Below are 25,516 nucleotides of genomic sequence, written 5' to 3' on the forward strand. Positions count from 1 at the left end.
TCCAAAATGGAAACCTTAGTGTGTAGTCTCTAGCTTAGTGACTTCTCCCAAGCCTGTGACTGAGGGTGGTGTGAGAGCTCGGAGGGCATTTCTGGGTCGTGTCGGGGGAAGGCCGGGCAGATGGGCTGGCGAGGCGACACTCCTGACAGGTGTCTGCCCTGTTTCTGTAAAGCTGCTGACAACAGTGAGAAGACTGGCAGCAGGGACAAGCTAACTTTTGGGACCGGGACTCAATTAACAGTCAGGCCCAGTAAGTCTGAGGGGATGTGAGGTATTTATGTCTTTTCCTATTATGTGTTCTAGCCTGATCTTTGAGTTGTCCTGTTTTCGATTCCAGATAGACAAACCATGTCGTCTTTTCAGGCCCCTTTAAATATCTGTGAGGAAGGCTCTCCATCGCGGCCATCCTCTCCTACGTGACAGGGGAGAGTTTTGTGGCCACGACCATTCCCATGATACGGTTGGTAGCTGCGTGATGGCTCTCCCGGTCCTCCTGCCCGGGCCCCTTCCCTTGGTCGTGTGTCTTTTGAGCTTCTATGACAGCAGCGAGGGAGGGGAAGTAATGACCAACAGCACCAGCCGGGCCTCCAAGCTCTCCGCGGTGTCCGTGGGCTTCAGAGCAGCTGTGGAGGTTCTGAGGGCGTCAGGGCATGGTCTCCGGCAGAGAGATTTATGTAAAGGGTTGACTCGGTGCTAACGCAGGAGGAGGTCTTAACAGACTCACCTTTGGGAAAGGGACCCAACTCATCCTCCAGCCCTGTAAGTGCCTCTGCCCGGGACATGGAGGTCTAAATAGAGTCCCCATGGGGACATTTCCAAAGCCTGCTGATGAGCCTCTGGTATCACTGCCGTCAGGGCCACCATCCAGCACGCACGGGGAGGGGGTTGAGCCGTGTAGATGAGGGGGGGTGATACAGTCTGTGCTTTGGAGGACCCCTGGGTGCTTTTGTGACCGTATTTGATGACGAGGCCATTGGAAATTCTGGGCTCCTGCAGACAGAGGGTAGCACTCAGGACTGGGGCAGAACATCTGGGGGCCGCTTTCTTAGTGGCACCTTTGCAATGAGAATGACCTTCACAGGAATTGTGGAAACGGTGTGCATGTCGAGGTTCGATTGTTTCTCTTTTTCTGCCTTCGTGACCTCTTCTCTGCCTGACTCCGCGACCTCATATTAGAACAGTGATTCATTATTCATCTTTCTGAGCCCCATCACTCCTCAAGTCTGACAAGAGGGATCCATTAACATAAAACCCAGAGAGGAAAAGGACAGAGTTTAATTCCCAGGGTTTGCAGAGTTTAACTTGACAACTCTTTGGCCTTCGTCAACCAGCCAGCACCCCATGATCAGTTGAGGCAGATAGGGTTAGCCAAGCAGGTGTCTGACCAGAGCCCTGTGGCCCTCATAGAGGCTACAACCGCAGTGTCTGGAAAATGGGAACGGGTCCCTGAGGGCCCACCCGGCTTCGCATCTGGGAGGAGGTCATGGAGAGCGCTCTGACTAAGCCAGTCGAGGGCGGAGACCAGATGGAAACTCTAGCGGCAGGTCTTTGCTATAGAGCATCTCGCAGTGTGACCACCGGCAGTGCCAGGAAATTCATCTTTGGAACTGGAAGCGCGGCTTTGGGTCACCCTGGGTAGGTGATGGGAGCCATGAGGTAACCTAACTGGGTGTTGCTTTAAACCAAGGGGGGCTACAGAGGGGCTGTCCTGGCTGGACGTAGTCCTTCCTCCCTTCCAGTGGAACTGATCTCTCTGCGGATACCTGTATTCAACCAGAATGTGTGTTCGTTTTATTTCCATTACTGAATCTTTCCTTCCACCTGTGAAAACAGACTTCTCCCTGCTCCAAGCTTCGTCAGTCTCACACTCTGTGTGTTTCCTTTGAAACAGTGGGCTTGGGAATTAATTCATCATCAGGACTTTAGGCAGCAGAATGAGAAGGGCTGTCACACGGAGAATAGAGAGTCCTGCTTGCTCTGATGATGTCTCAGGGGTGATATGTTGTAAATGAGAGGAAGTGGGTTAGATAACCTTCTAATGACTGTTTTCGAGAGACTCGAAGGAAACTTGCTGAACGTCCTGCACACTCCACTGTTGAGAGGAGTCATTTGGGCGGACCCTCGGTGCAGGAAAAGAAAAACCTTGACCCTCCGAACACGTAGTCAAATGCCAACCCTCTCCCCCCAAGCTCTGCTGTTTCATTATTTGCCAATTACGAGATGACTACATGATAATTAACATGAAATTACATAGATGACTAGTTTGAGTATTTTGAACCCATAATTAAGATGCAAATTATAGACGTTCTGGAGCGTGCCACCAGGTAGAGCCTCGTACATAGCGGTCCCTGAAGACAAACAGTGTGTTTGGGCATGATTTGTTTGTGGCATGGGTTTATACACAGCTCAGGAACTTGTTTGAAAGCTGATTAGATGTCTCGGAGTGCCAATTTGGGGTCGAGATTAGCTGTCCTCAGTGAGCTGAGACGTGCCCACTTTTACAGCCTAGAAGCATGACGAAGTGGCCAGGGTCCCCTCGGAAAAGAAAAATGGGACTGTCATGTTGTATGGTGTTGGTCAGTGCCTCTCCCCATTGACACTGGGAGCCTGGCTGCAAGGCTGCCCCAGGAGGTTTTTGTTAAAGGGTGTATCGCTGTGGCAATAATAGCAATGACCTTCGCTTCGGAGCGGGGACCAGGCTGACAGTGAAGCCAAGTGAGTGAGGGGAGCGGGTCAGTCTCAAAAGCTAGGATGAGGGGTGGTGTTCTTCCGTGCAGTTTTAGTGGGATTAAGACACGGCCACCCCCCACCCCCCAGATCGAGGCACTTTGTTTCTTTGGGCCTGAGCTGATGGGAAGTCTGCCAGTTAATGAATTCAGGCAATCCTAAGGACAGGTCATAAAGAAATAGATGTTTTCATGGGTTTGTTCATTGGCTCTGGATATAAAGAAATGCTAAGGATAATAGGCAACACCCATATTCTGTGATAAGACAAAGAAAAAGAACTAACAACTCAGCGGGTTTTCCTCGTTAAGAACCCCTTCAATCCAAAAGGAGTGCAAGCAGCTCTCTTAATGTATCTTTTGGGTTTTGTTGGTTTCGTTGTTGTTTTCATTAATATTCTTTATAAGAACTGTGGCTCTGAGAGTGGCATGGTGCTCCTGGTCTCTAAAATAATCACTCTCTGCCCCCAGTGTTGGCCACCTATGCTAGGTGGCATGTCTCTGCCTGACCTTGCAATTGTCCCATGTGTCTCATGCATGAGCAGGATACCAAAACCCAGTGTTTTGGGAGCAAAACAGGTGGTTTAAGATCCAGCTCAGATCTCTCTGCACAGGCCAGCTATTACTTTTAGAGAACTGTCCTAACCCTGCCAAGGAGCTGGGAGCTGAGGCTGCGGGGTGGTGAGGCTCCCACAAGAGGGATAGTGGCCCCCCTTACCCAGAGTCCCCTCAGTCCTTCCCTCCCACTGGTTATTGTAAGGCCCCGTATGACTGTGAATTATGGAGGCAGCCAAGAAAGGCTCATCTTTGGAAAAGGCACTCAACTCTCTGTTAAACCAAGTAAGTGTTGGGGGATCTCAGAAACGAAATCAGTGAGTGCAACTCGAGAACAACCCAGAGTGAAGGAGGCAAAATTCACCAACCCCTTTCTCTGTGGTGTCTTTCCACCCTTCACCCATGAGCCCTCAGAGCAGCTGCTGGTCCATGCCCCCCACTCTCCTCAGTCGAGATGGGCACTTCCCTCTGCTGGAAAACTCTGGGCTTCGTGATATGAAACAAGGTTGTTGGCCCCAGGAAGGCAGTTCTCAGGAGTGATTGCCCTCCTCACTGTGTTCAGTGGGTGACCTTCTCATGGACGAGCCACGGTCTGTGTGACTGCTGTGTGTTGGTTTTCAGACGTTAGAGTCAATGGAGAGTCACGTGAGGGGGACATCAGAGTGGTTACTACAAGGGTCTTTTTGTTTAGGGAAAACGCACTGTGGATCTCGGCAGTGGGTATAACCTCTACTTTGGCAAAGGCACCTCACTGCTGGTCACACCCGGTGAGTTCTTGTGGTTAACTAATTATCCTTTCTGGAAAGAAATCCAGTGGGACCTGTTGAAACACAGCTGAATTTAATTGCTTTGTTTAGCGTGCAGTTGTTAACTATGTCGGATGTGTGAGCCAGATATGAAGACACGTTTCCCCAGAGGCTGGATTTGGTTATCAGGTCTATGGGCAGTTTGATAAATTGTATTAATACCGCAGGCGGTGTTTCTCGAAGGTCCACATAGCACGTTGAGGCTTTGGGAAAGAGGCAGAGATAAGAGGAAGAAAAGCTTTGCGATAGAGGCAGAAACAAACCAATGGAAAGGGAGGCGACCCAAGCGGGAGTGTGGAGCCAAGGAAGCGTGTCCTTAACAGATAAGTGCTGGGGACCCAGTTGAGCTGAAGCCCGTGTCCCCCGGTAGAACTGAAAAATCCGGCAAGTGGACTGAGGACTCGGGTGAGGGCTGGGCAGCAGGATTACAAGCTTCTCGTGGCTTTCCTCTTCTGGGACAATAGCAGAAGAAAACCTTCTCTGGAGACAGGATGGCCCCTGTTTGCCCCGAGGACAAACCTCACCCTTTACCAAGGCTGGCTGAGTTGACCGCGTAGGAGGAGCAGAGAATCTGGGGACCTTAGAGAGCTCCCCACCTCCGAGGGGTTCTCTGTGATAAAGCAAGTTGTGAAGCTGTCAGGGAGGGCATAATAAAGATGGATTCTAGAAAGCAGTATCGAAGAGGTACGGGCTGTCCCCACACTGGCTGAGCTCAGTGTTGCGTGGTTTTTGTTGTTATTTTTCTCTTTCCTGTGAGAATTATTTGCAGCAGCGCCTGCCACTTTACATTTCATAGTATTTCTCGTCAACAGCCCTCTGTGCCTGAACCAGGGCTGACACTGAGGCGAGGGGGCTGATTCGTTGACAAAGGCAGGGGATACAATTAAAAGAGGGGCCCAGGCAAGGCCCTCAGCTGAAGGAGGCTCCCTTCCGTTGTTTGAATCTGCCCTTAAAGGTCAAGGCACATCCTTTTTCCTTTTTTTTTGAGGCACATTCTTTTTGTAGCATCCATGATGGCTTTATCTTTTGAAGGTGGGTTTCATTTCTGTGAATAATCAAAAGCCTCTCAGAGCTATGATTTATAAAGAAAGGAGGGACTCAAACTCATTACTGGTACTATTTTGGTTCGAAAATGAGGTAAGAATATAAAATCATGCCATTGCTGGCTATTTGTGGCTCTTAAACTGATTCTTTTTTTTAAATCATTTTTTATTATATTATGTTAATCACCATACAGTGCATCCCTGGTTTCCGATGTAAAGTTCGATGACTCATTAGTTGCGTACAACACCCAGTGCACCATGCAATACGTGCCCTCCTTCCTACCCATCACTGGTCCATCATGATTCTTATTGAGAGGCCTAAAGGGACTACTTCAAAAGGGTCAACAATCATGTAGATGTTTAAACCCTGACGTGTTTATTAAAACAGCCTCTTAATAAATACACTTAAGATAAACATAACATGAAATTGAAGACATTTCACCAACTCAGACCTCATCAAAGCAGTGAAGATTTTCTGTATAAACGGAGATATTGCCCCACGTAAATCCTTTTAGACAAACATGAGAACAGTACCTTCCAACGGAGAAGTGCATACGATGTCCTACTAATTGACAGCAAAGCTGGTCCAAGAAATGGTAACCTTCTGTTGGTTTGCGTAGAGCCACATAACACTGTGACTACCTCAGGAGGCTACCAATACATCTTTGGAGAAGGCACGAGGTGAAGGTTTTACCAAGTGAGTATTACAGACAAGACTTTATTTTTAAAGGTGTTTGTGTTAAAGGGTCCAGAAAAGGTAAAATAAGGGAAATAGTCATTATAAACTATAGAAGCAAGCATTACTGCAACCCGAAGTGGAAATTCTGGGTCTCTCTACCCCGGACAGGAGAGGTAAAGGAGAGTTCTGAGACTCGCCATGATGGACTTACCACCATTTTCATTAGAATTGTATTAATCATTAGAAAAATATTTATTAACTAAAGAGCTTGAGAGACTCCTCTAAACATAGTAGGACTTCTTTGCTCCTTGTTCTCTTCTTTTAAAACTATATTCTCATTCCCCCCTTTCAACTTGCTTTTCCTACCCTTCTTTTGGCCTTTCCCCTTGTAAGCATTCATATTTTGAGAAACCATTATATCCACTTCTTAGCCTGTCACTTAAGACTCTAAAACCCGGGCCATTTCCATTCTCTAAATTTATTCCTAGCCTTTCCCTTCCACAAATGCCCTGCTCTTGGTAAATGGGACACCTACTTCCTCTGAATGTTTACAGAAGCCCACACCTATACTTCGTGTCCATAAATCAGTCATCATGGACCCACCACTATAAACAGACTTGCACACATGAAACAAATTGAGTTTCACAATGTCTTAGCCGGGACACCACATAGGTGACACCACACTTAATTTCATAGGGAGAGTTTGATAAATTATATCCCTTTTTAAAAATGAAAGAGGCTTGGGAAAGTGATCCAGCAGGCAAATAGCAAAGTAGGAGGAAAAGAGATCCTTTTGTAATGGACGTGGGAGGGACGGATCGGTCCACGGGAAGATACTCTCTGGAGGAGGAACAAGACTGACTAAATCCAAGTAGGAAATTTATGGACTGCCATATGACCTGCGTGTTTCTTGCTTTCCCTTTGGAATGGCCCATTCCTGATCGTTGCTTGTTAAGCCCCTGGTCCTCCCAGCAGCCCGAGGGCAGCAAAGGGAAGGACACCGTGCTATACCCTCAGCTGTGGTGCGCATGAAGCTTCCTTCTCAGATTTTCCTTCAAGTTACCCTCAAAATTAAGAGAGATACCAAAGGATCATCTAGACAGATTAGGAGAAGCTGCCGGTAAGAGAAAGATTTCCTGTTAACCCTTGAGATGTGTTACCTGGGGAAAGGGACAGAAAGAATAGAAAAATCTACCCCAAGACAAAGAGGGAAAGTGTCCTTTTGCTCATGACCATCTAAGCAGGGAGTGAAAAGGTCTGGAGTTGGAGTCAGTGAATTCAGGGCTGGCCAGTGCCTGCGAATGTCTCTGGTTCTTTGGAACGAGAAGAGGTGGGGATCTCCTTTGATGTTCCACAAGCTGGACCTCGGTCAGAGGTGTCAGGCTCCAACACCCTGAGGGGTGGACCAACATGCTGACCCCTCGTGCCAGGTGGGCTCTGGCAGCTGCCCTCAGTCTCTCCCCCAGTGATGACAATATCTCTGACTGCTTGGGCTTGGAGACACAGGCATGAACCGTTCCTACTTTGTCCAAATAAGGAATATGATCTTCAGAACCCCTGGAGAATTATTATCTAAAACACCAGAGGATCGGCTAGGTTTCTGGCAGTCAGCATTCTGGGCTTGGGCAGGAAAACTCCCTCTTCAGACTATTCAGAAAGAATATCCTTCATTTATCCAATGTGGAAACAGTCCTGAAATCCAAGCTGGTGCTAGGATTCTGTGCCAGGTTATTACTGTGACAATTACTTAATATTCTCAGTGCTCACAGTATCGTTCCTTCCAGAAGATCTTTAGGGAAAACTTAGTACAGTTTCTAGGAGGTTTGTGATGAGCTGAAGATCATTGTGTGAAAAATAATGCAGGCAACAAGCTCACATTTGGAGGGGGAACAAGGTTAATGGTCAACCCCCGTGAGTATCTCTGCTGAATCCATAATGAACGCTCTAATTTCTAAAGGAAGCTGTGGCACTGAGCTTCATGTGGGGGGCTGTTCTCTCCACCCAATTTTATTTTTTAGGTTAATTCCGAGTACGAATCCTGCTGATGATCCAGTGTGTATACACGCCGTATGCACGTGTGAACGCGGCCACGTGTGTGGTCGCCTGGCAGAGGAACAAATAGGCTGGAGAAGAGCAGATTCCTTGCCTTTCTGTCTTAAGCGTTGGGTGAGAAAGTTCTGACTGTGTTGAATGCAGGGTGAGCAGGATGGGGAGTGGGAGAATCCTTCTCCAGCGGCCTTGCCAGGATTGCACCAGTCCTTGCTGGTCAGGGGGCAGCTCGGTCTGAAGGTGGAGGGATGAACTATTTAATCTGAGAAGAGCCTTTCCATGCCGACCATGCTGTGAATTGACCACAATAATAAACAGTCTCCACGGCCGCCTCTTTGGCCAGGGTCCCAGCTGGAGGAGCACGCTGGCTGGATCTGGGGATTGAAAGGGATTTCCTGATATGCATTGGCCTGGTCGGTTTCTGTAAAGCTTCCTAGGACTGTGTAATATTGGCAACAACCGTAAGCTGATTTGGGGATTGGGAACAAGTCTGGCAGTAAATCCAAGTGAGTCTTCAAATTAACTCTCTCAAAGCTGTCTATGCAGTTTGAAATATCTCAGACGCCGTCTCCCTGTTTAGCCCTAATGTTTAAAATGTGCACTCGTGGGTAGTGTTTTTCTCCCGTCCACCCAAGCCGAGCCCTTGCTTACCCTTCAATCGAAATAACTAGATAGAGGGATCCAGAAATGCATGGTAGGAAGGCAGTTGGAGTATTTGATTGTTTTCTTATAGAGCAAACAGGAGGGCCCATTCCAGAAAAAGGCCATTAGGGAGCGTTGGAAGTTGAAGAAGATGGGACTACGCATTGTATGTTCCAGCCTCCTCTGTCCACACGGTGCCAACCTCACATGCACCATTGTAAATACTGTTTCTCCCCAGCCAAAGAATAAGTCAAGCGCTGCTGGGAACTCCCAGGACTCAGGGCCATCCCTGTGGCCACCCTGGAAAGTGCTTCCCCACCATGGGCAATCCAGAATGACTCAGACTTGCCATAGAATTACTGCATCTCTCAGTCCTCTTTGGCTTATAGGCTTATAGTGGATTTGCTCGAAGTAACAGGAGAAGAGTTGGTTTCATCCTCATTCTGGCCTCCCCCGAGAAGTTCTTCTCTCCGAGAATCTTCAGGAGGATCTTAAAGACCACCTAACCTGGTTGGAATCGTGCTTCACGCCACTAGACTATGTTCCCAGCAGTGTTTGCTGTGGCTTTGGCTGGGGCCAGCTCCCAGGGCGGTTCTAGGCTTGGCAAACTCAGGCAGAAGAAGAGGAGCTCACAGTGGAGCCTTCGGGGAAAGGCATCTTGGATATAGGTGTTAATGAACTTCTAAATGAGCTTCTGTGTTAACCTGATAAGACTCTCCAGGGAGAAGGTCACCGTACCTTTGCAGCTCTAAACGTAAGACCTGCGTTGCAAGAAAAAAAATGGGAAATGTCAATTGCGGTGCCAAAATGAAGAGACCGGGTGTAAATACTGAGTCAGTTTTAATGTTCAGTTTATGAAATGTAAGCCTTTCAGGGGGACCGGCTGGGGGTACATCTATTAGGGTCAGTGAGACAACTGTTTCGTCAATGTTACTGGCATACACGCTTCAAAGGAGAACCCCAAATAGAAAAAATGGCTAACAGCATAGAGCTTAAGAACATGAATTTTAGGGGCGCCTGGGTGGCACAGCAGTTAAGCGTCTGCCTTCGGCTCAGGGCATGATCCCAGCGTTATGGGATCGAGCCCCATATCGGGCTCCTCCACTATGAGCCTGCTTCTTCCTCTCCCACTCCCCCTGCTTGTGTTCCCTCTCTAGCTGGCTGTCTCTATCTCTGTCGAATAAATAAATTCTTAAAAAAAAAAAAAAAAAAGAACATGAATTTTAGAATCTAACTGCCCGGGCAAACTGAACTCTGCCGTTTACTGGATGTGTGACCTGGGGCAGGTTACCTAATCTCTTTATGCCTTGTTTTTCTCATCTGTAAAATGGGGATAATGATACTACTTAACTCTGAATTGTTATGAGATTAAAAGAGTTAACACTTATAAAGGGCTTTGCCTAGTGGCTGGCACAGCGTAAATCTTCAACAAACATCAGTTATCATTACTAGATCAGGTTGCTGGGGGAAGGAAGAGGGAAAAATCACATCCTTTGAAAGTTGGCCACTGCATTCATGTTTTGGCAAATCTTCTCCGCCTTCTCAGCTTCTAACCGAGGGCTTTAACTGTTTGGTTCTATTTTCCCTTTGTACTACTTAGTAGGATGTGTGTAAAACCTGGCCAATAGGGTCTTCCCTAACCCATTCGGTTTCAGCTAGAGGCAGAAAGGGGGGCAAGACTGGAGGTGAGCTGGGTCTGGAAATTCTAGGCTAAGACTGAGAGAATAGAAGTCTGGCTGACCTTGAAGAAATAAAAACTTTCAATGTGAGAGGTTCACAAAAACTAAAAGTGATTTTCCTAATATTTTACTCGGGAAGAAACCACCCCTGTGGCCACTAGAATTCTCTAAGAACTGTTGTTCAGGGAGAAAACTGTCTTTCAAGCATGGAAACAGCAAGCTCTTATTTAGAAAAAGAAAAAAGAAAAGAAAAAAATGGGGGAGGACAGAAGAGAAACTGTTGGTGACTTGGATTTTTTTCTTTCTTTTTCTTTTTGTTTTTTGGTCAAGAAACACAGAAGAGTGCATTTTCCATTAGGATGGATTATTGAGTTACCTGTTGACAGATATTTAGGCTGTTTCCGTATCTTGGTGATTGTGAACAATGCTGCATTGAACCCATTGGGAGTGCAGGTATCTCTGACATCTTTCTTTTCTTTCTTTCTTTCTTTCTTTCTTTCTTTCTTTCTTTCTTTCTTTCTTTCTTTCTTTCTTTCTTTCTTTTTATATATACGAAGAAGTGGGATTGCTTGATCCTATGGTAGTTCCATTTTTAATTTTTTTTTGTAGTCTTTTCCTTAGTGGCTGCACCAGTCCGTATTCCCATCAACTGCGCGCAAGGACTCAAGGATTCCCTTTTCTCCACATCCTCATCAATACTTACCTCTTGTCTTTTTGATGACCTTCATCATTCTAACCTGTGTGAGGCGATAGCTCATTGTGATTTTAATTTACACTTCCCTGATGATTAGTGATATGAGGTACCGTTTCATGTACCTGCTGGCCAGTTGAATGTCCTCTCTGGAAAAATTCTATTCAGTTTCTCTGCCTATTTCTAAGTTAGATTGTTTATGGATTAATTGATTGATTGCTACTGAGTTGTATGAGTTCCGTATATGGTTTGGATATTAACTTTTTTTTAAAGACTTTATTTGAGAGGCAGAGAGAGAGAGTGAGCGAGCTTGCACATGAGCAGGGGGAAGGGCAGAGGGAGAGGGAGAAGCAAACTCCCCACTGCGCAGGGAGCCCGATGTAGGGCTCCAACCCAGGACCCAGAGATCATGACCTGAGCACATGGCAGATGCTTAACCAACCGAGCCACCCAGGTGCCCCTTGGATATTAACTTCTTAACAGATATATGATTTGCACATATTTTGTCCTATCCTATAGGTTGCCTTTTCATTTTGTTGTTTCTTTTGTTGTGTAGAAGCTATTTGATGATGTCCCACATTTTGATTTTTACTGTTGTAGCTTATGCTTTTGGTATCATATCCAAAACTTGTTGCTAAGATCAATGTCGAGGGATTTTTCCCTGTGCTTTCTTCTAGGAATTTTATGAATTCGGGTATTACGTTTAAGTCTTTAACCCATTTCAAGTTAATTTTTTGTGAGTGTTATAAAACAGGCGTCTAATTTCATTCTTCTGTGTGTGGTTATCCAGTTTTCCAGCACCATTTATTGAAGGGACTATTCTTTCCCCATTGAGTATTGTGTTCACTCTCTTGTCAAATACTAGTTACCTGTATATGTGAGGGTTTATTTCTTAGCTTTCCTTTTTTTTAATAAAAAAATTTTATTAGGTTATGTTAGTCACCATACAGTACATCCCAAGTTTTTGATGTAAAGTTCCATGATTCATTACTTGCATATAACACCCAGTGCATCATGCAATACGTGCCCTCCTTAATACCCATCACCAGCCTATCCCGATCCCCCACCCCCCTCCCCTCTAAAGCCCTCAGTTTGTTTCCCAGAACCAGGAGAGACTATTTCTTAGCTTTCAGTTCTATCCCATTGGTCTATATATCTGTTTTTATGACAATAACCATCCCATTTTGATTACTATAGCTTTGAGTCAGAAAGTACAATTCCTCCAGTGTTGTTTTTCTTTTTCAGAATTTCTTTGAGTATTCAGTTTTCTGTGGTTTCATACAAATTTTGTGATTGTTTTTTCAATTCCTTGAAAAATTACTCTTGTGATATTGATAGGAATTACATCAAGTATATAGAAGTCTTTGGATAGTATGGGCATTTTAACAATATTAATTCTTCCATTCTGTGAACACAAGATGTCATGCCATTTGTGTCTTTTTCAGTTTCCGTCATCAGAGTCTCGTGGCTTTCAGTGAACAGGTCTTTTACCTCCTTTGATCAAATTTATTCTTAAGTGATCTGTTGGTTTTTACGCTATTGTGAATGGGATTGTTTCCTTTATTTCTTTTTTAGATGTTTGGCTGTAGTGTATAGAAATGCCACTGATGTAGGTGTGTTGATTTTGTATCCTGCAATATTTCTGAATTTGTTGATTTTTTTCCTAGCACTTTTTTGGTTGAGTCTTTTGGATTTTCTTTGTATAAGATGATACCATTTGCAAACAAAGACAGTTTTACTTTCTCTTTTCTGTTTTGGATGCCTTTGTTTTCTTTTTCTTGCCTGATTGCTCCAGCTTGGTGTTCCAGTTCTATGTTGAATATAGAACATAGAACATATGTTGATGTTGTTCCTTATCTGAGATGGTAAGCTTTCAACCTTTTACTTTGATTGTGATGTTAACGGTGGGACTGTCCTAGGTAGTCTTAATTATGTTGAGATTGGTTTCTTCTATACTAATTTGTTGTTTTTGTTGTTTTAGTCATGAAAAGGTATTTTATTTTTTCAAATGCTTTTCTGCATCTATGGAGATGTTATATGATTTTTATCTATCATTTTGTATAGAAGGTGTATCATATTTGTTGATTTGCATATTTTGAAATATTCCATCCCAGGGAAAATTCCTGTTTGCTCACGGTATATGATCCTTTTAATGTGGAGTTGAGTTGGGTTTGCTGATACTTTGTTCATAATTTTTACATATCCTAGGGACGTTGGCCTGTACTCTATTTTTCTTACAGTGTACTTATTTAGCTGTGGTACCAAAATAATTCTGGCCTGGTAAAATAAGGTGGAAGTGTTCCCTCCTGTTGATTTTTTCCCCCCTTTGGAACATGTTAAGAAGAATTGGTATCACTTATCTTTCAGTGTTTAGTAGAATATGCCAGTGACAGCTGTTGGTGCTGGATAGTATTTAGTTTTTTTTCCCCCTTCCAATTCTTACTCCATTTTATTAATTTTTCTTGCCTCATTACACCATCTGATTCTCGAAAACAGTGTTGCATTAAAGTGGTAATACCCGGCATTCTTCTGCATTTCCCTTTGTCAAGGTGACTATAATATTTATTATTTATTTTATATATTTTAAGTATTTGTGTAAATACTCTTTAGCAGATCATTTCCTAGTACAAGATTCTATGTTGTTGGTAGTTTACAAGTTTTTTAATGAATTGGTGTTGAATTCTGTCAGGTGTTTTCCTACATCTATCAGTATATAAACATGGTTAATTATATAAATTAATTTTTGAGTATCAAACCAGCCTTTCATACCTGGAATAATACAAGTTAGATTCATTCTGCTAACATTTTACTAAGGATTATTACTTTCATGTTCATAGGTGAAATTAATTTTATTATAATCTCATTGTCATGTTTTGGAATTAAAGATAAGCTGGTGGCATAAAAAGACGACACTTGTTTTCCATTTTTCACAGAGTTTCCTCCTTATGCATTTGCAGAATTCGCTATGTGAATTTTTTTGCGGGAATGATTTTAAGAATAGATTCAACAGTTTTAATAGATCTCACCTTACCACCTTGAATAGTTGTGGTGTTCAGGAAATTTTATTCAAATAATTGTACTTATTGGTATAATTGAATTGGCCAATGCAGTAAGTGGAGATTCAAGAGGTAGTGTGAGATTCAGCACCTGTCTTTTCCCTACCCTAGAGATAATAGAATCCCGAGTAGAGGTGGGGCAGAGACCGACTGCTGATCTGCACCCATATCTGTAGTTTGGTGTGAATGAAGAATAAATACTTGTTGGGTTAAGAGAATGAAATTTTAGGGAGCATTTGTGATTTCATTATGAACTGAAGAATACTGTCAACATGGGTTAGAATTATTTTTATGATGGAAGTATACTTAACATACAGTGTTGTGTTGGTTTTAGGTTTACAATAGAATAATTCTATAATTGTATGCATTACTCAGTGCTCATCAGGATAAATGTACTCTTAATCCCCTTTATCTATTTCACCATTCCCCACCCACCTTCCCTCCGGTAACCACCTATTTTCTGTATTTAAGAGCCTGGTTTTTTGTCTGTGTTTATTTTCTTGGTTTTGTTTTTTAAATCCCACATATGAGTGAAATGTGGTATTGGTCTTTGTCTGACTCACTTCACATAGCATTATACCCTCTAGATCCATTCATGTTGTTGCAAATGACAAGATCTCATTCTCTTTTATGGTTGAGTAATATGTACATGCAGACACCACACAAACACATCTTCATTATCCATTCATCTATGGATGGACATGCTTAGGTTGCTTCTGTATCTTGGCTATTGTAAATAATGCTACAGTAGGTATATGGGTGCATATATATTTTCAAATTTGTGTTTTTGTTTTCTTTGCATAACCTGAAAAGGCCCTCAATCACCAAAGCAATTTTGAGAGAGAAGAGTGAAGCTGGACATATCACAATCCCAGATTTCAGGATATACCACAAAGGTGTAGTAATCAAAACAGTAGGCCTTGCACAAAAAGAGATATATAAATCAATGGAATAGGACAAAGAATCCAGAAATAAACCCACACATTTATGGTCAATTAATCTAGGAAAAAGGCAAGACTATACAATGGGAAAAAGACCCATCTTTTCAACAAATGGTACTGGGAAAACTAAACAGCTCCATAATAGCTCCATGCAAAAAAATGAAATTGGACTGCTTTCTCACACCATACACAAAAATAAACTCGGAGTGGATTAAAGTCCTAAATGTGAGACCTGAAACCATAAAAATCCCAGAAGAGAACATAGGCAGTAATTTCTTTGACACTGGCTATAGCCACATTTTTCTAGATATGTCTCCAAAGGCAAGGGAAACAAAAGCAAAATTAAACTATTAGGACTACATCAGAACAAAAAGTTTTTTGTACAGTGAAGGAAACCACGAACAAAACAAAAGGCCAGCTATTCAGTGGGAGAAAACATTTCTGAATGATGTATCTGATAAGGAGTTAATATCCAGAATATGTAAAGAACTTACACAATTCAACACCAGAAAACAAACAAATACTCCCATTAAAAATGGGGAGAGGACCATTTTTGGGGAAATGCAGGTCAAAACCAGGATGAGATACCACCTCATACCTGTCAGAATGGTTAAAATCAAAAGACAAGAAATAACAGGTGTTGATGAAGGTGTGGACAAAAAGGAGCCCTCAGGCACTGTTGGTGGGAATGCAGATTGTGCAGTGACTGGAGAGAACAGTGTGGAGGTTCCTCAAAAAATTAAAAATAGAATTACCATGTTATCCACTACTGGGTAAGAATTTTTGTTTCAAATCTGGGCTGTCATATTTTATTTGAATAAGAGCGTTAGATACCAGATTTTAGATTGAAATTATCAGTCATTGGTAGGTTTCTCATAGAATTTAATGTTATGTTGAAATGAAAGCAGCCTTTGAAACGGATAAGAAATGAAGCAATTTAAAATTGCTAGTATTGTGAACAATTTGAGTATTTGTTTAAATACACAGAAGCAATCCTTTTTTTGTTTAATATGCCTGTTTTCTTGAATTTCTAGAAAGTTTTATATTTATACTTAGATGCATATTTTCATTTATCCTATAGAATTTAGTTTGTCTGTTTCTTTATATTTTCTCAGAACACTGATTTTATCTTAATTTTTATCTTCTCCCTCTACTACAAAATATTGAATAGTTTAAATTCCCAAGCATCACTTTTTCCATGCATCATTGATTTGTAGGAAATTTCTAGCAGCACCTGAGAGCCTCTCTATATTAATCTCTAGTGGAAACTAAACTGGGTCATGTCATTAATACTGCCTTAATTTTGCTGAATTTTGACCCTCAAATACCCCCTCTCTTCGTAATGCTGTTATTAAAGTACTAAGAATTCAAATATAGACTTTTCTGATTCTATAGTATCAACAGAAGAAATCACGTGCTTTATAGTTGTTTGTGTTGTGAATTTGATTACTCAATTAACTGCTTAATTTTGACATTTCTGACTTCTCTGACAATAACAGTGGTATAGGCATAGGTGTTGTGATGTGTCTATTTTTTTTCTTTTTGTTAAACATTGCCTTTGTGACACGTCTCAAAGTATTTCCTAGTTCTCAATGAAAAATTTACAAGTTATCTTTCCAAGTAAGGGAAAAGAAAACAGCTCTGAAATATTGCTTCCTTAATCCTTACCACATTGATGAAAGAACATATAAAAACCTCCTTCATTTATCAAACATGTTTCTACTGAGTCTCTGTTTTATTTTAGGCATTTGAAAAAGCTTTGGGAATGTAAGAATAATAAAGACAAAACTTCAGTGTTCAATGAATTTACCTAACATTTTTGGCTTTTGTGTCTGTCACACAATTAGTTGCTGAAATTGCTTCTGTAATTCACTTACTTGAAAAATCAGTAAAAATAGGGGAACCTGGGTGGTGCCGTCGGTTAAACCTCTGACTGTTGGTTTCTGCTCAGACGATGATCTCAGCGTCCTGAGATGGAGCCCCGCCGTGGGTTCCGTGCCCAGTGTGGAGTCCTCTTGAGATTATCTATCCTACTCCCTCTGCCCCCCCACTTGTGCTCACTCCTGTACTCTCTCTCTCTCTCTCAAAATAAATAAATGTTTTAAAAAATTAAAAATTAAAGGCTGTAAAAATAAAAATGCTTTTTTTCCCCATTTATATTTTGTGTCTAGTTAGTTCTTAACTTAAATGTCAATTCAATTTTCCTATCTTCGATTATAAAATTTTAATAAGGAGGACATAAGCCTATGAATTAGTCTTAATATAATTCTGAGGATAACAAATGCCAAAGAGGGGTTTTTTTTATGATAATGGTGATAGTAGTATAAAGTGTGCCCCAGATGGATAAAGATGAAAATATGGCTCATTTCTTTACATTTTCTAGCATCTTCCCTAAACTTTTTATGGTAGATCATACTGTTGTCATTAAGGGAAATCAATGAGCTTAAATTTTCACAATATGTATCTTTCTGTCATTAAAAAATCTAATGAATAAATAATAGTGAAGTCCTGTTATTAGTCAAGTACCAAACTAAACATATTCCCATCTCTTGCCATTTTTAGCCATCACCAGGGCACTGAGAGGTAGGCATCATTCTATGCATACTACAGCTAAGGAAACTAGGGCTGCAATAATTTAAATGACTTGTAGAAGATTCGCTTGATTTGTAATTCAAAAAAAGTTAGTTGAACCCACATTATTAGGTAATTGCTCTCTGAATTGCACCACTATATGGTAGTGGTATGATAATGTGATGAAGCAAACTGATATATCCCATTAGTTGTTGTTAGGCAGTTACATAAATTGGATTCACTCTAATTCATCTAACTGATAACCCTCTAAATAGTTTTTGAGAGTAAGAAACATACACATTCCTTTTTAAAATTTTTTTTACTATTTTTTTTCTAACACTTTAGATTATATGTTCAACATTATGGAGTTGAGTTAGGAAGTTTTGTTATCTTCCCCTAATAGGGTATTGAGTTTTGTTCTGGGATATGGTTTATTTTTTTTGTGGATCAGCTTAATCTTTTAAGGCTTCTTTTTAACTCTTAGACGATATGGTTTAGAATAGCTTTTACTTTGGGGTTAGATTAGTCCTACTTTAAGATAGGGTCTTTCTGGGATCTCGTAGGAGAGCTCCGAGTGCTCATTGACTTCTCTCCACTCCGATGGGGTAGAATTCTAACATTCCAAACCCTCTCCAAGCTCAGGCAGTTTTCCCCAATAGTCTTCCTGTTCTCGGCCCTGCAGAATACCTGCACACGTGCGTGCGTGCGTGCGTGCATGTGGGGGGGTGCTGAAGACCCCGGGTTCACCTCTGCAGATTTTTATAGCTCCTTCTCTGCTGCAGTTCCCTCTGGAATGCTGCCTTACAGATTGGATTCAGTGTGGTAGCTCCAAACTCCATTCTTTATCTGCTGTGCTCACTGAGACTCGCAAGTGCTGTTGGAGGCTCCTTTTCATGCTCCATGGTCTGGAAGGTGCTACTGGCTGAATTTAGCTTCTCCCAGTGATCACAGTCTTGCACTGCCTGTAGTATAATGTCTGAAAATAGTTATTTTGGCCTATTTTTCTTTTTTCTTTTTTTTTAATTTTTATTTATTTTTTTGATGTAAAGTTCGATGATTCATTAGTTGCGTATAATACCCAGTGCACCATGCGATACGTGCCCTCCTTTTTTTTTTATTTTTGTTCCAAATTTTATTACAAATATTTTCACACATACAATAAAGTAGAAATACTTTAAAGTGAATACCCATATACTGCCGCCTAGATTCTACCATTAGCATTTGCTAGATTTGCTTACCACATACCTATCAATCCACCCCTATTTATCCTTCTTTCAATCCATTTTATTTTTTTATTTTTATTTTTTTAATGATTTTTTATTATATTATGTTAGTCACCATACAGTACATCCCTGGTTTCTGATGTAAAGTTCGATGATTCATTAGTTGTGTATAACACCCAGTACACCATGCAATACGTGCCCTCCTTACTACTCATCACCAGTCTATCCATTCCCCCACCCCCCTCCCCTCTGAAGCCCTCAGTTTGTTTCTCAGAGTCCACAGTCTCTCATGCTTCATTCCCCCTTCTGATTACCCCCCCTTTCTTTATCCCTTTCTTCCCCTACCGATCTTCCTAGTTCTTATGTTCCATAGATGAGAGAAATCATGATAATTATCTTTCTCTGCTTGACTTATTTCACTTAGCATTATCTCCTCCAGTGCCGTCCATGTTGCAGCAAATGTTGAGAAATCGTTCTTTCTGATAGCTGAGTAATATTCCGTTGTATATATGGACCACAGCTTCTTAATCCAGTCATCTGTTGAAGGGCATCTCAGTTCCTCCCGTGATTTAGCTATTGTGGACAATGCTGCTATGAACATTGGGGTGCATATGGCCCTTCTCTTCACTGCCTCTGTATCTTTGGGGTAAATATCCAGTAGTGCAATGGCTGGGTCATAGGGTAGCTCCATTTTTAACTTTTTAAGGGACCTCCACACTGTTTTCCAGAGTGGCTGCACCAACCTGCATTCCCACCAACAATGTAGGAGGGATCCCCTTTCTCCACATCCTCTCCAGCAACTGCTGTTTCCTGCCTTGTTGATTTTTGCCATTCTAACTGGCGTAAGGTGGTATCTTAGTGTGGTTTCTATTTGAATTTCCCTGATGGCTAATGATTTTGAACATTTTTTCATGTGTCTGTTAGCCATTTGTATGTCATCATTGGAAAACTGTTCATATCTTCTGCCCATTTTATGATTTGTTTGTTTCTCTTGTATTGAGTTTGAGAAGTTCTTTGTAGCGCGCTGCTGGAGCGGGGCTGGAGGGGGCAGCGTGGGCACCTGCGGCCCGCCAGGCCTGCACCCCGAGGAGCCCCGCGCGCTGGGCCAGAGTGGAGGCGGCGGCGGGCGAGCGGGCCTGGCGGGGTGGAGGGTAGCTGGGGCCGGGCCCCCGCAGGCCGGCGCGGAGGAGGCTGCGGGTCGGGCAGCGCGGGGACGCAAGCGGCGACCGCGGTTGATGGCAGCCGGGACGGTGAGCGCGGGGTGCGGGGAGGCCAGGGCCTGGCGGGCGTGAGGCGGCGGGCGCCGCGCTCCTGCTCGGTGCCTTCGGCTCCTTGAAGGGTTTCCAGACCTTTCACGTAAAAGCCGTTTTTGTTGCTGTGTTTTAAGGAGCTCCATAACCGTGGTCGCAGGGCCGCCCCGACTTGAAGGGCTGCCGCGGTGCACGTCCTGTTGTATGCTTTCATTTATTTCCCCGCCTAGCGCGCCGGCCTGGGGCCTGCCCCGGTGCCGGTTCGGACCCGCCCTCCGCCGCCCCTGCCCTGGCGTTGGCGTCGCCGTCGTGCTGAGCGTGGGGGGACCCGGCATGGCCCTGCCGGCCACCAGGCGCCCGCCTGCGGGAGGACAGCTGCGGGAACGGCGTCTGGAGCATGGGCTTCATCTGTATCTTGCAGTGAAGACTGATATTTTGAAGGCACATTCTTTCTGTGATTCATGTCTTAGCCCATAGCGCTAACCTTGAAGAGATTTGTGGTTGGGTTTTTGGTTTCTAAGAAGGTCATAGTTTTTCCTCTTTTTCTTTCGTTTTTTTTTCTCCGACGGGGGAGGGGCCAGGGGCTGAGAATGGACACCATGCTCGCTGGTACAAGTAGAGCGGAGCCTCAGTTCCCAGGGTCCTGAGAGCCAGCAGAGAGCATTTGAGCATCCGAGCATCCGACCTTGAGGTTGGGAGGCCCTCCTCCCACCTTTCTTAAAAATTGCAGCTGACTCAGCCCTGATCAAGACATCAAAACTGCAGGATCCTTGTTCTGCGGAGACACTGAGAAACCATGAGTGTGAGGTTACCCCAGAGCATAGACAGGTTAAGTGGCCTGTCTTTGGGAGTTCCGGTGCCTGAACACAGGTCCCCTTCCCACCTCCGCCAGCCCTCCGACACCTCCGAGACAGCAGGTTCTTGTTCAGCGCTGTGTCATCATCCAGAAGGACCAGCATGGCTTCGGCTTCACGGTTAGCGGGGACCGTATTGTTCTGGTGCAGTCTGTGCGGCCCGGAGGGGCAGCCATGAGAGCTGGTGTCAAAGAGGGCGACTGGATCATCAAAGTCAACGGCACCATGGTGACCAACAGCTGGAGGTGGTAAACCTTATCAGATCTGGCGCCTATGTCGCACTGACCCTCCTGGGCTCTTCCCCCTCGTCCATCAGTGTCTCTGGGCTGCAGCAGGACCCTGCCCCCGCCGGAGCCCCCCCAGTCGCCCCTGTGGTCCCACCGCTGCCTCGGCCCCCACCTCTGCCCCCACCCCCGCAGCGCCTGGGGGGGGCAAACCACTGCAGGATCCTGAATTCCAAAAACATGCCACCCAGATCCTTTGCAATATGCTGAGGCAGGAGGAAAAGGAGTTACAGTGTATTTGTGAGGTATACAGCCGGAATCCTGCCAGCCTGCTGGAGGAGCAGATCGAAGGTGCCCAGAGGTGTGTCACTCAGCTCCAGCTGAAGATCCAGCAGGAGACGGGTGGCTTCGTGGACATACCCCCCCTATATGGTGACAACAGCCAGAGAGCATCAGAAGGCCAGCTCTCTCTGGACTGCCAGGAGGGAGACAGCGGCTTGGATGCTGGAACGGAGCACTTCCCCTCCCTCAGTGAGGCGCTGATGAATTGGAACTTGGCACTGTCAGACCCTGGGCTGGGCAGTCCCTGAACCTCACCTGTGATCATGGCCAGGCTGGCCCAGCACCACCGGCGGCAGGGCTCGGACGCACCAGAGCCTGGCACCAGCGAGCAGGGCGCAGACCAGAGCCCGAAGCCTTTAATTATTGGCCCAGAGGAAGATTATGACCCGGGTTATTTCAACAACGTGGGCGACATCATCTTCCAGGACCTTGAGAAGCTGAAGGCACGGCCCGCTCACCTGGGCGTTTTCCTGCGGTACATCTTCTCTCAGGCTGACCCCAGTCCGCTGCTTTTTTACCTGTGTGCAGAAGTTTACCAGCAGACAAACCCCAAGGACTCCTGAAGCTTAGGAGAAGACATCTGGAATATTTTCTTAGAGAAAAATGCGCCACTGAGAGTGAAAGTCCCGGAGGTGTTACAGGCTGAAATTGACTTGCGTCTGCGCGGCAGTGAGGACGTCCGCACCACGCTCTGGGAAGTGCAGGAGGCAGCCATGCCCGAGATCCAGGGGCAGGTCCAGGACTACAGAGCAAAGCACACCCTGGGGCTGGGTAGTCTGTACGGTGAGAATGACCTGCTGGACCTGGATGGGGACCCTGTCTGAGAACGCCAAGTGGCCGAGAAGCAGCTAGCCGCCCTGGCAGGCATTCTGTCCAAGTACGAGGAGGACAGGAGTGCCCCCATGGATTTCGCTCTCAATACCTATACGGGCTACGCTGGGCTCCGTCTCCGAGAGGCATGGCCTTCCGGCACAGCTGAAAGGCCCAGGCAGCTCCTGACAAGGACAAGTGGCTGCCCTTCTTCCCAAAGACCAAGAAGAGCAGCAATTCCAAAAAAGACAAGGATGCCTTGGAGGACAAGAGGCGAAACCCTATCCTCAAGTACATCGGGAAGCCCAAAAGCTCTTCGCAGAGCACATTTCATATTCCCTTGTCCCCTGCGGAGGTCAAACCAGGCAATGTGAGGGACATCATTCAGCACTTTGAGAACAACCAGCCGTATGACGCCCCGGAGCCTGGGACGCAGCGGCTCTCCACAGGAAGCTTCCCCAAGGACCTGCTGGAGAGCGACAGCTCACACTCAGAGATCCGCCTGGGCCGCTCTGAGAGCCTGAAGGGCTGGGAGGAGCTGAAGTGGTCCCGGAAGGTGGAGAACGTGCCCCGCTCTCGCAGTGATGTGGACATGGACGCGGCCGTAGAGGCTGCCCGCCTCCACCAGTCAGCCTTGTCCTCTGCCTCCAGCCTCTCCACAAGGTCTCTGGAGAACCCAACCCCTCCCTTTACCCCCAAAATGGGCTGCAGGAGCATCGAGTCCCCCAGCCTGGGGTTCTGCACAGACGCCTTCCTCCCCCACCTCCTAGAGGACGATTTGGGCCAGCTCTTGGACTTGGAGCCAGAGCCGGACGCCCAGAACTGGCAGCACACGGTGGGCAAGGATGTGGTGGCGGGTCTAAGCCAGAGGGAGATTGACCGGCAGGAGGTCATCAATGAGCTGTTTGTGATGGAAGCCTCCCATCTGCGCACGCTCCGGGTCCTGGACCTGATCTTCTACCGGCGGATGAAGAAGGAGAACCTGATGCCCCGGGAGGAGCTGGCCCAGCTCTTCCCCAACCTGCCTGAGCTCATCGAGATCCGTAATTCCTGGTGCAAGGCCATGAGGAAGCTCCGAGAGGAGGGCCCCATTATCAGAGACATCGGTGACCTCATGCTGGCTCGGTTTGACGGCCCTGGCCGGGAGGAGCTCCAGCAGGTGGCTGCCCAGTTCTGCTCCTATCAGTCCATCGCCCTGGGGCTCATCAAGACCAAGCAGCGCAAGGAGAGCTGCTTCCAGCTCTTCATGCAGGAGGCCCAGAGTCACCCCCGGTGCAGGCGGCTGCAGTTCAGGGATCTCATCGTGTCAGATGCAATGGCTCACCAAGTACCCGCTGCTGCTGGAGAGCGTCCTCAAGCACACGGAGGGTGGCACCGCCAAGCACTAGAAGCTCTGCCGGGCATGGGACCAGTGCCGGGAAATCCTTAAGTATGTGAACGAGGCGGTGAAGCAGACGGAGAACTGGCACCAACTGGAGGGCTGCCAGAAACGCCTGGACACCACGTCCCTGGAGAGGGCCAGCAACCCCCTGGCAGCAGAGTTCAAGAGCCTGGATCTCACAGCCAGAAGGATGGTCCACGAGGGGCCCCTGACCTGGAGGATCAGCAAGGATAAGAGCTTGGACCAGCACGTGCTGCTGCTGGAGGATCTCCTGGTGCTGCTGCAGAAGCAGGACGAGAAGCTGCTGCTCAAGTGTCACAGCAAGACCGCCGCAGGCTCCGCGGACAGCAAGCAGACCTTCAGCCCTGTCCTCAAGCTCAATGCCGTGCTCATCCGCTCCGTGGCCACAGACAAACGAGCCTTCTTCATCATCTGCACCTCGGAGCTGGGCCCCCCCCCAGATCTACGAGCTGGTGATACTGACGTCGTCAGACAAGAACACGTGGATGGAGCTCTTGGACGAGGCCATTTGGAACGCCACCCGGCGCCCGGGAGCTGCCCCAGTGCTCGCCCATCCCCCACCCCTGGGCGCCCGGGAGCCAGCGCAGCAGAGCCCCACCCCCAGCAGGGTCCGGCTGGATGGCTCAGAAGTGTTCCACAGTGAACCAGAGCCCGGGGAGCTGCCCGGAGCAGGCACTGGGTCCCAGCAGAGGGTTGAGGGGAAGCACGCGGGCCTCCTAGACGATCCCGAGCAGGAAGACAGCATCGAAGGGGAGCTGGGTGCCCTGCCTCACCCCTCCACATCCCTGGATGGAGAGAACAGGGGAGGCCGGATGAGAGACGCTATCCTCCTGCCCATCCCCCGTCCTCTGTTCATGGAAGGGCTCGCCGACTCAGCCCAGGAAGATGTGGAGAGCCTGCGGCACCTGATTCTGTGTGGCCTGCTGCCCAGTCGCCACCCCAAAGCGCAGCCCGCCAGGGAGCCCGACGACGGCCTGACGCCTGCGCCTTCTCTCAGGAGCAGCAGCTGGTGCCCCAGGGCATGGCCCCCCGGGGGTGAAGGGCCAGAGCAGGAGGACATGGCTCTCTGTTCTCTGGAACAGCTGCCCCCACAGGCCAGGAATTCCGGGATCTGGGAGTCTCCTGAGCTGGACAGGAACCCAGAAGAAGAGGCTTTAAGCACCGAGGCGGCAGGAAGTTACAAAGTCGTGAGAAAAGGGAACTGCTTCTATGTCAGCATGCCGGCCGGACCCCGGACTCCAGCACCGAGCTCTCCCAGCCCGAGAGCATCCCTGCCTGGCGGCTTCGGGGACCCAGTGGAGGTCACAGGCGCCCTCGCCACTCCCCGCCCAGCCTGGCCCTCAGGGACGTGGGCAGCATCTTCCGCACCATCGAGCAGCTCACGGTCAAGCTCAACAGGCTCAGGGACATGGAGCTGGCCCACAGAGAGCTGCTCAGGTCCCTTGCGGGAGAGGTGTCGGGCGGCACCACACCTGTGGGCAGTTTCCACACGGAGGTGGCTGGATGGACAGACGGCTCCCTGTCACCTCCGGCCAGGGAAGCCCTGGCCTGCGACTCCAGGGACGGCCACCAGCCACGGCCGTGCTCGGAGGACGGCTCCGATGCCCCCCCGGAAGACAGCGTGGCACCTGCGGCCTCTTCCTCAGGACTGTAACTGCCCACTCGTGCTCTGGGGACCGGCCCGAGGCAGGGGCACAGGGCAGTGGGAGCCCAGACCTCCTTCCCGCGGTGGAGGCCATGGAGAACGGGTCTAGCTGAGACCCCCGGGGGCGCCCCACATGTCGCTTGGTCTGCTCAGGTCCCGGTCAAGTGTCAGTAGTCTCCCCTTCCCTCCAGCCGCCCCCCAAGGCCTCTCCTGAGCTTGCTGACTGCATCTGAAAGGCCCCCCCAGACATGCAGGTGAAAGGAGGAGTCTCTGTGTAAATGCACTTTCTTCCTCCCTCCCCTCTTCGCAGGACCCCGGGGCTGAGGTGGGC

General features: G+C 46.7%; 1 protein-coding gene across 1 annotated transcript; it reads left to right on the forward strand.

Annotated features, from left to right (window-relative positions):
• The first annotated feature begins 20,559 nt into the window (after positions 1-20,559).
• On the forward strand, positions 20,560-25,194 carry LOC125281838 (rho guanine nucleotide exchange factor 11-like). Its single transcript, XM_048215769.2, is given in 8 exon segments — positions 20,560-20,827; positions 20,829-20,997; positions 21,000-21,185; positions 21,188-22,303; positions 22,306-23,446; positions 23,448-23,970; positions 23,972-24,767; positions 24,770-25,194. Coding segments are annotated over 8 exon segments (4,479 nt in total). The 5' UTR covers positions 20,560-20,704.
• The last annotated feature ends 322 nt before the right edge of the window (positions 25,195-25,516 follow it).

The sequence above is a fragment of the Ursus arctos genome, unplaced genomic scaffold, assembly GCF_023065955.2.
Source record: "Ursus arctos isolate Adak ecotype North America unplaced genomic scaffold, UrsArc2.0 scaffold_37, whole genome shotgun sequence".
Classification (NCBI taxonomy): Eukaryota; Metazoa; Chordata; class Mammalia; order Carnivora; family Ursidae; genus Ursus; species Ursus arctos.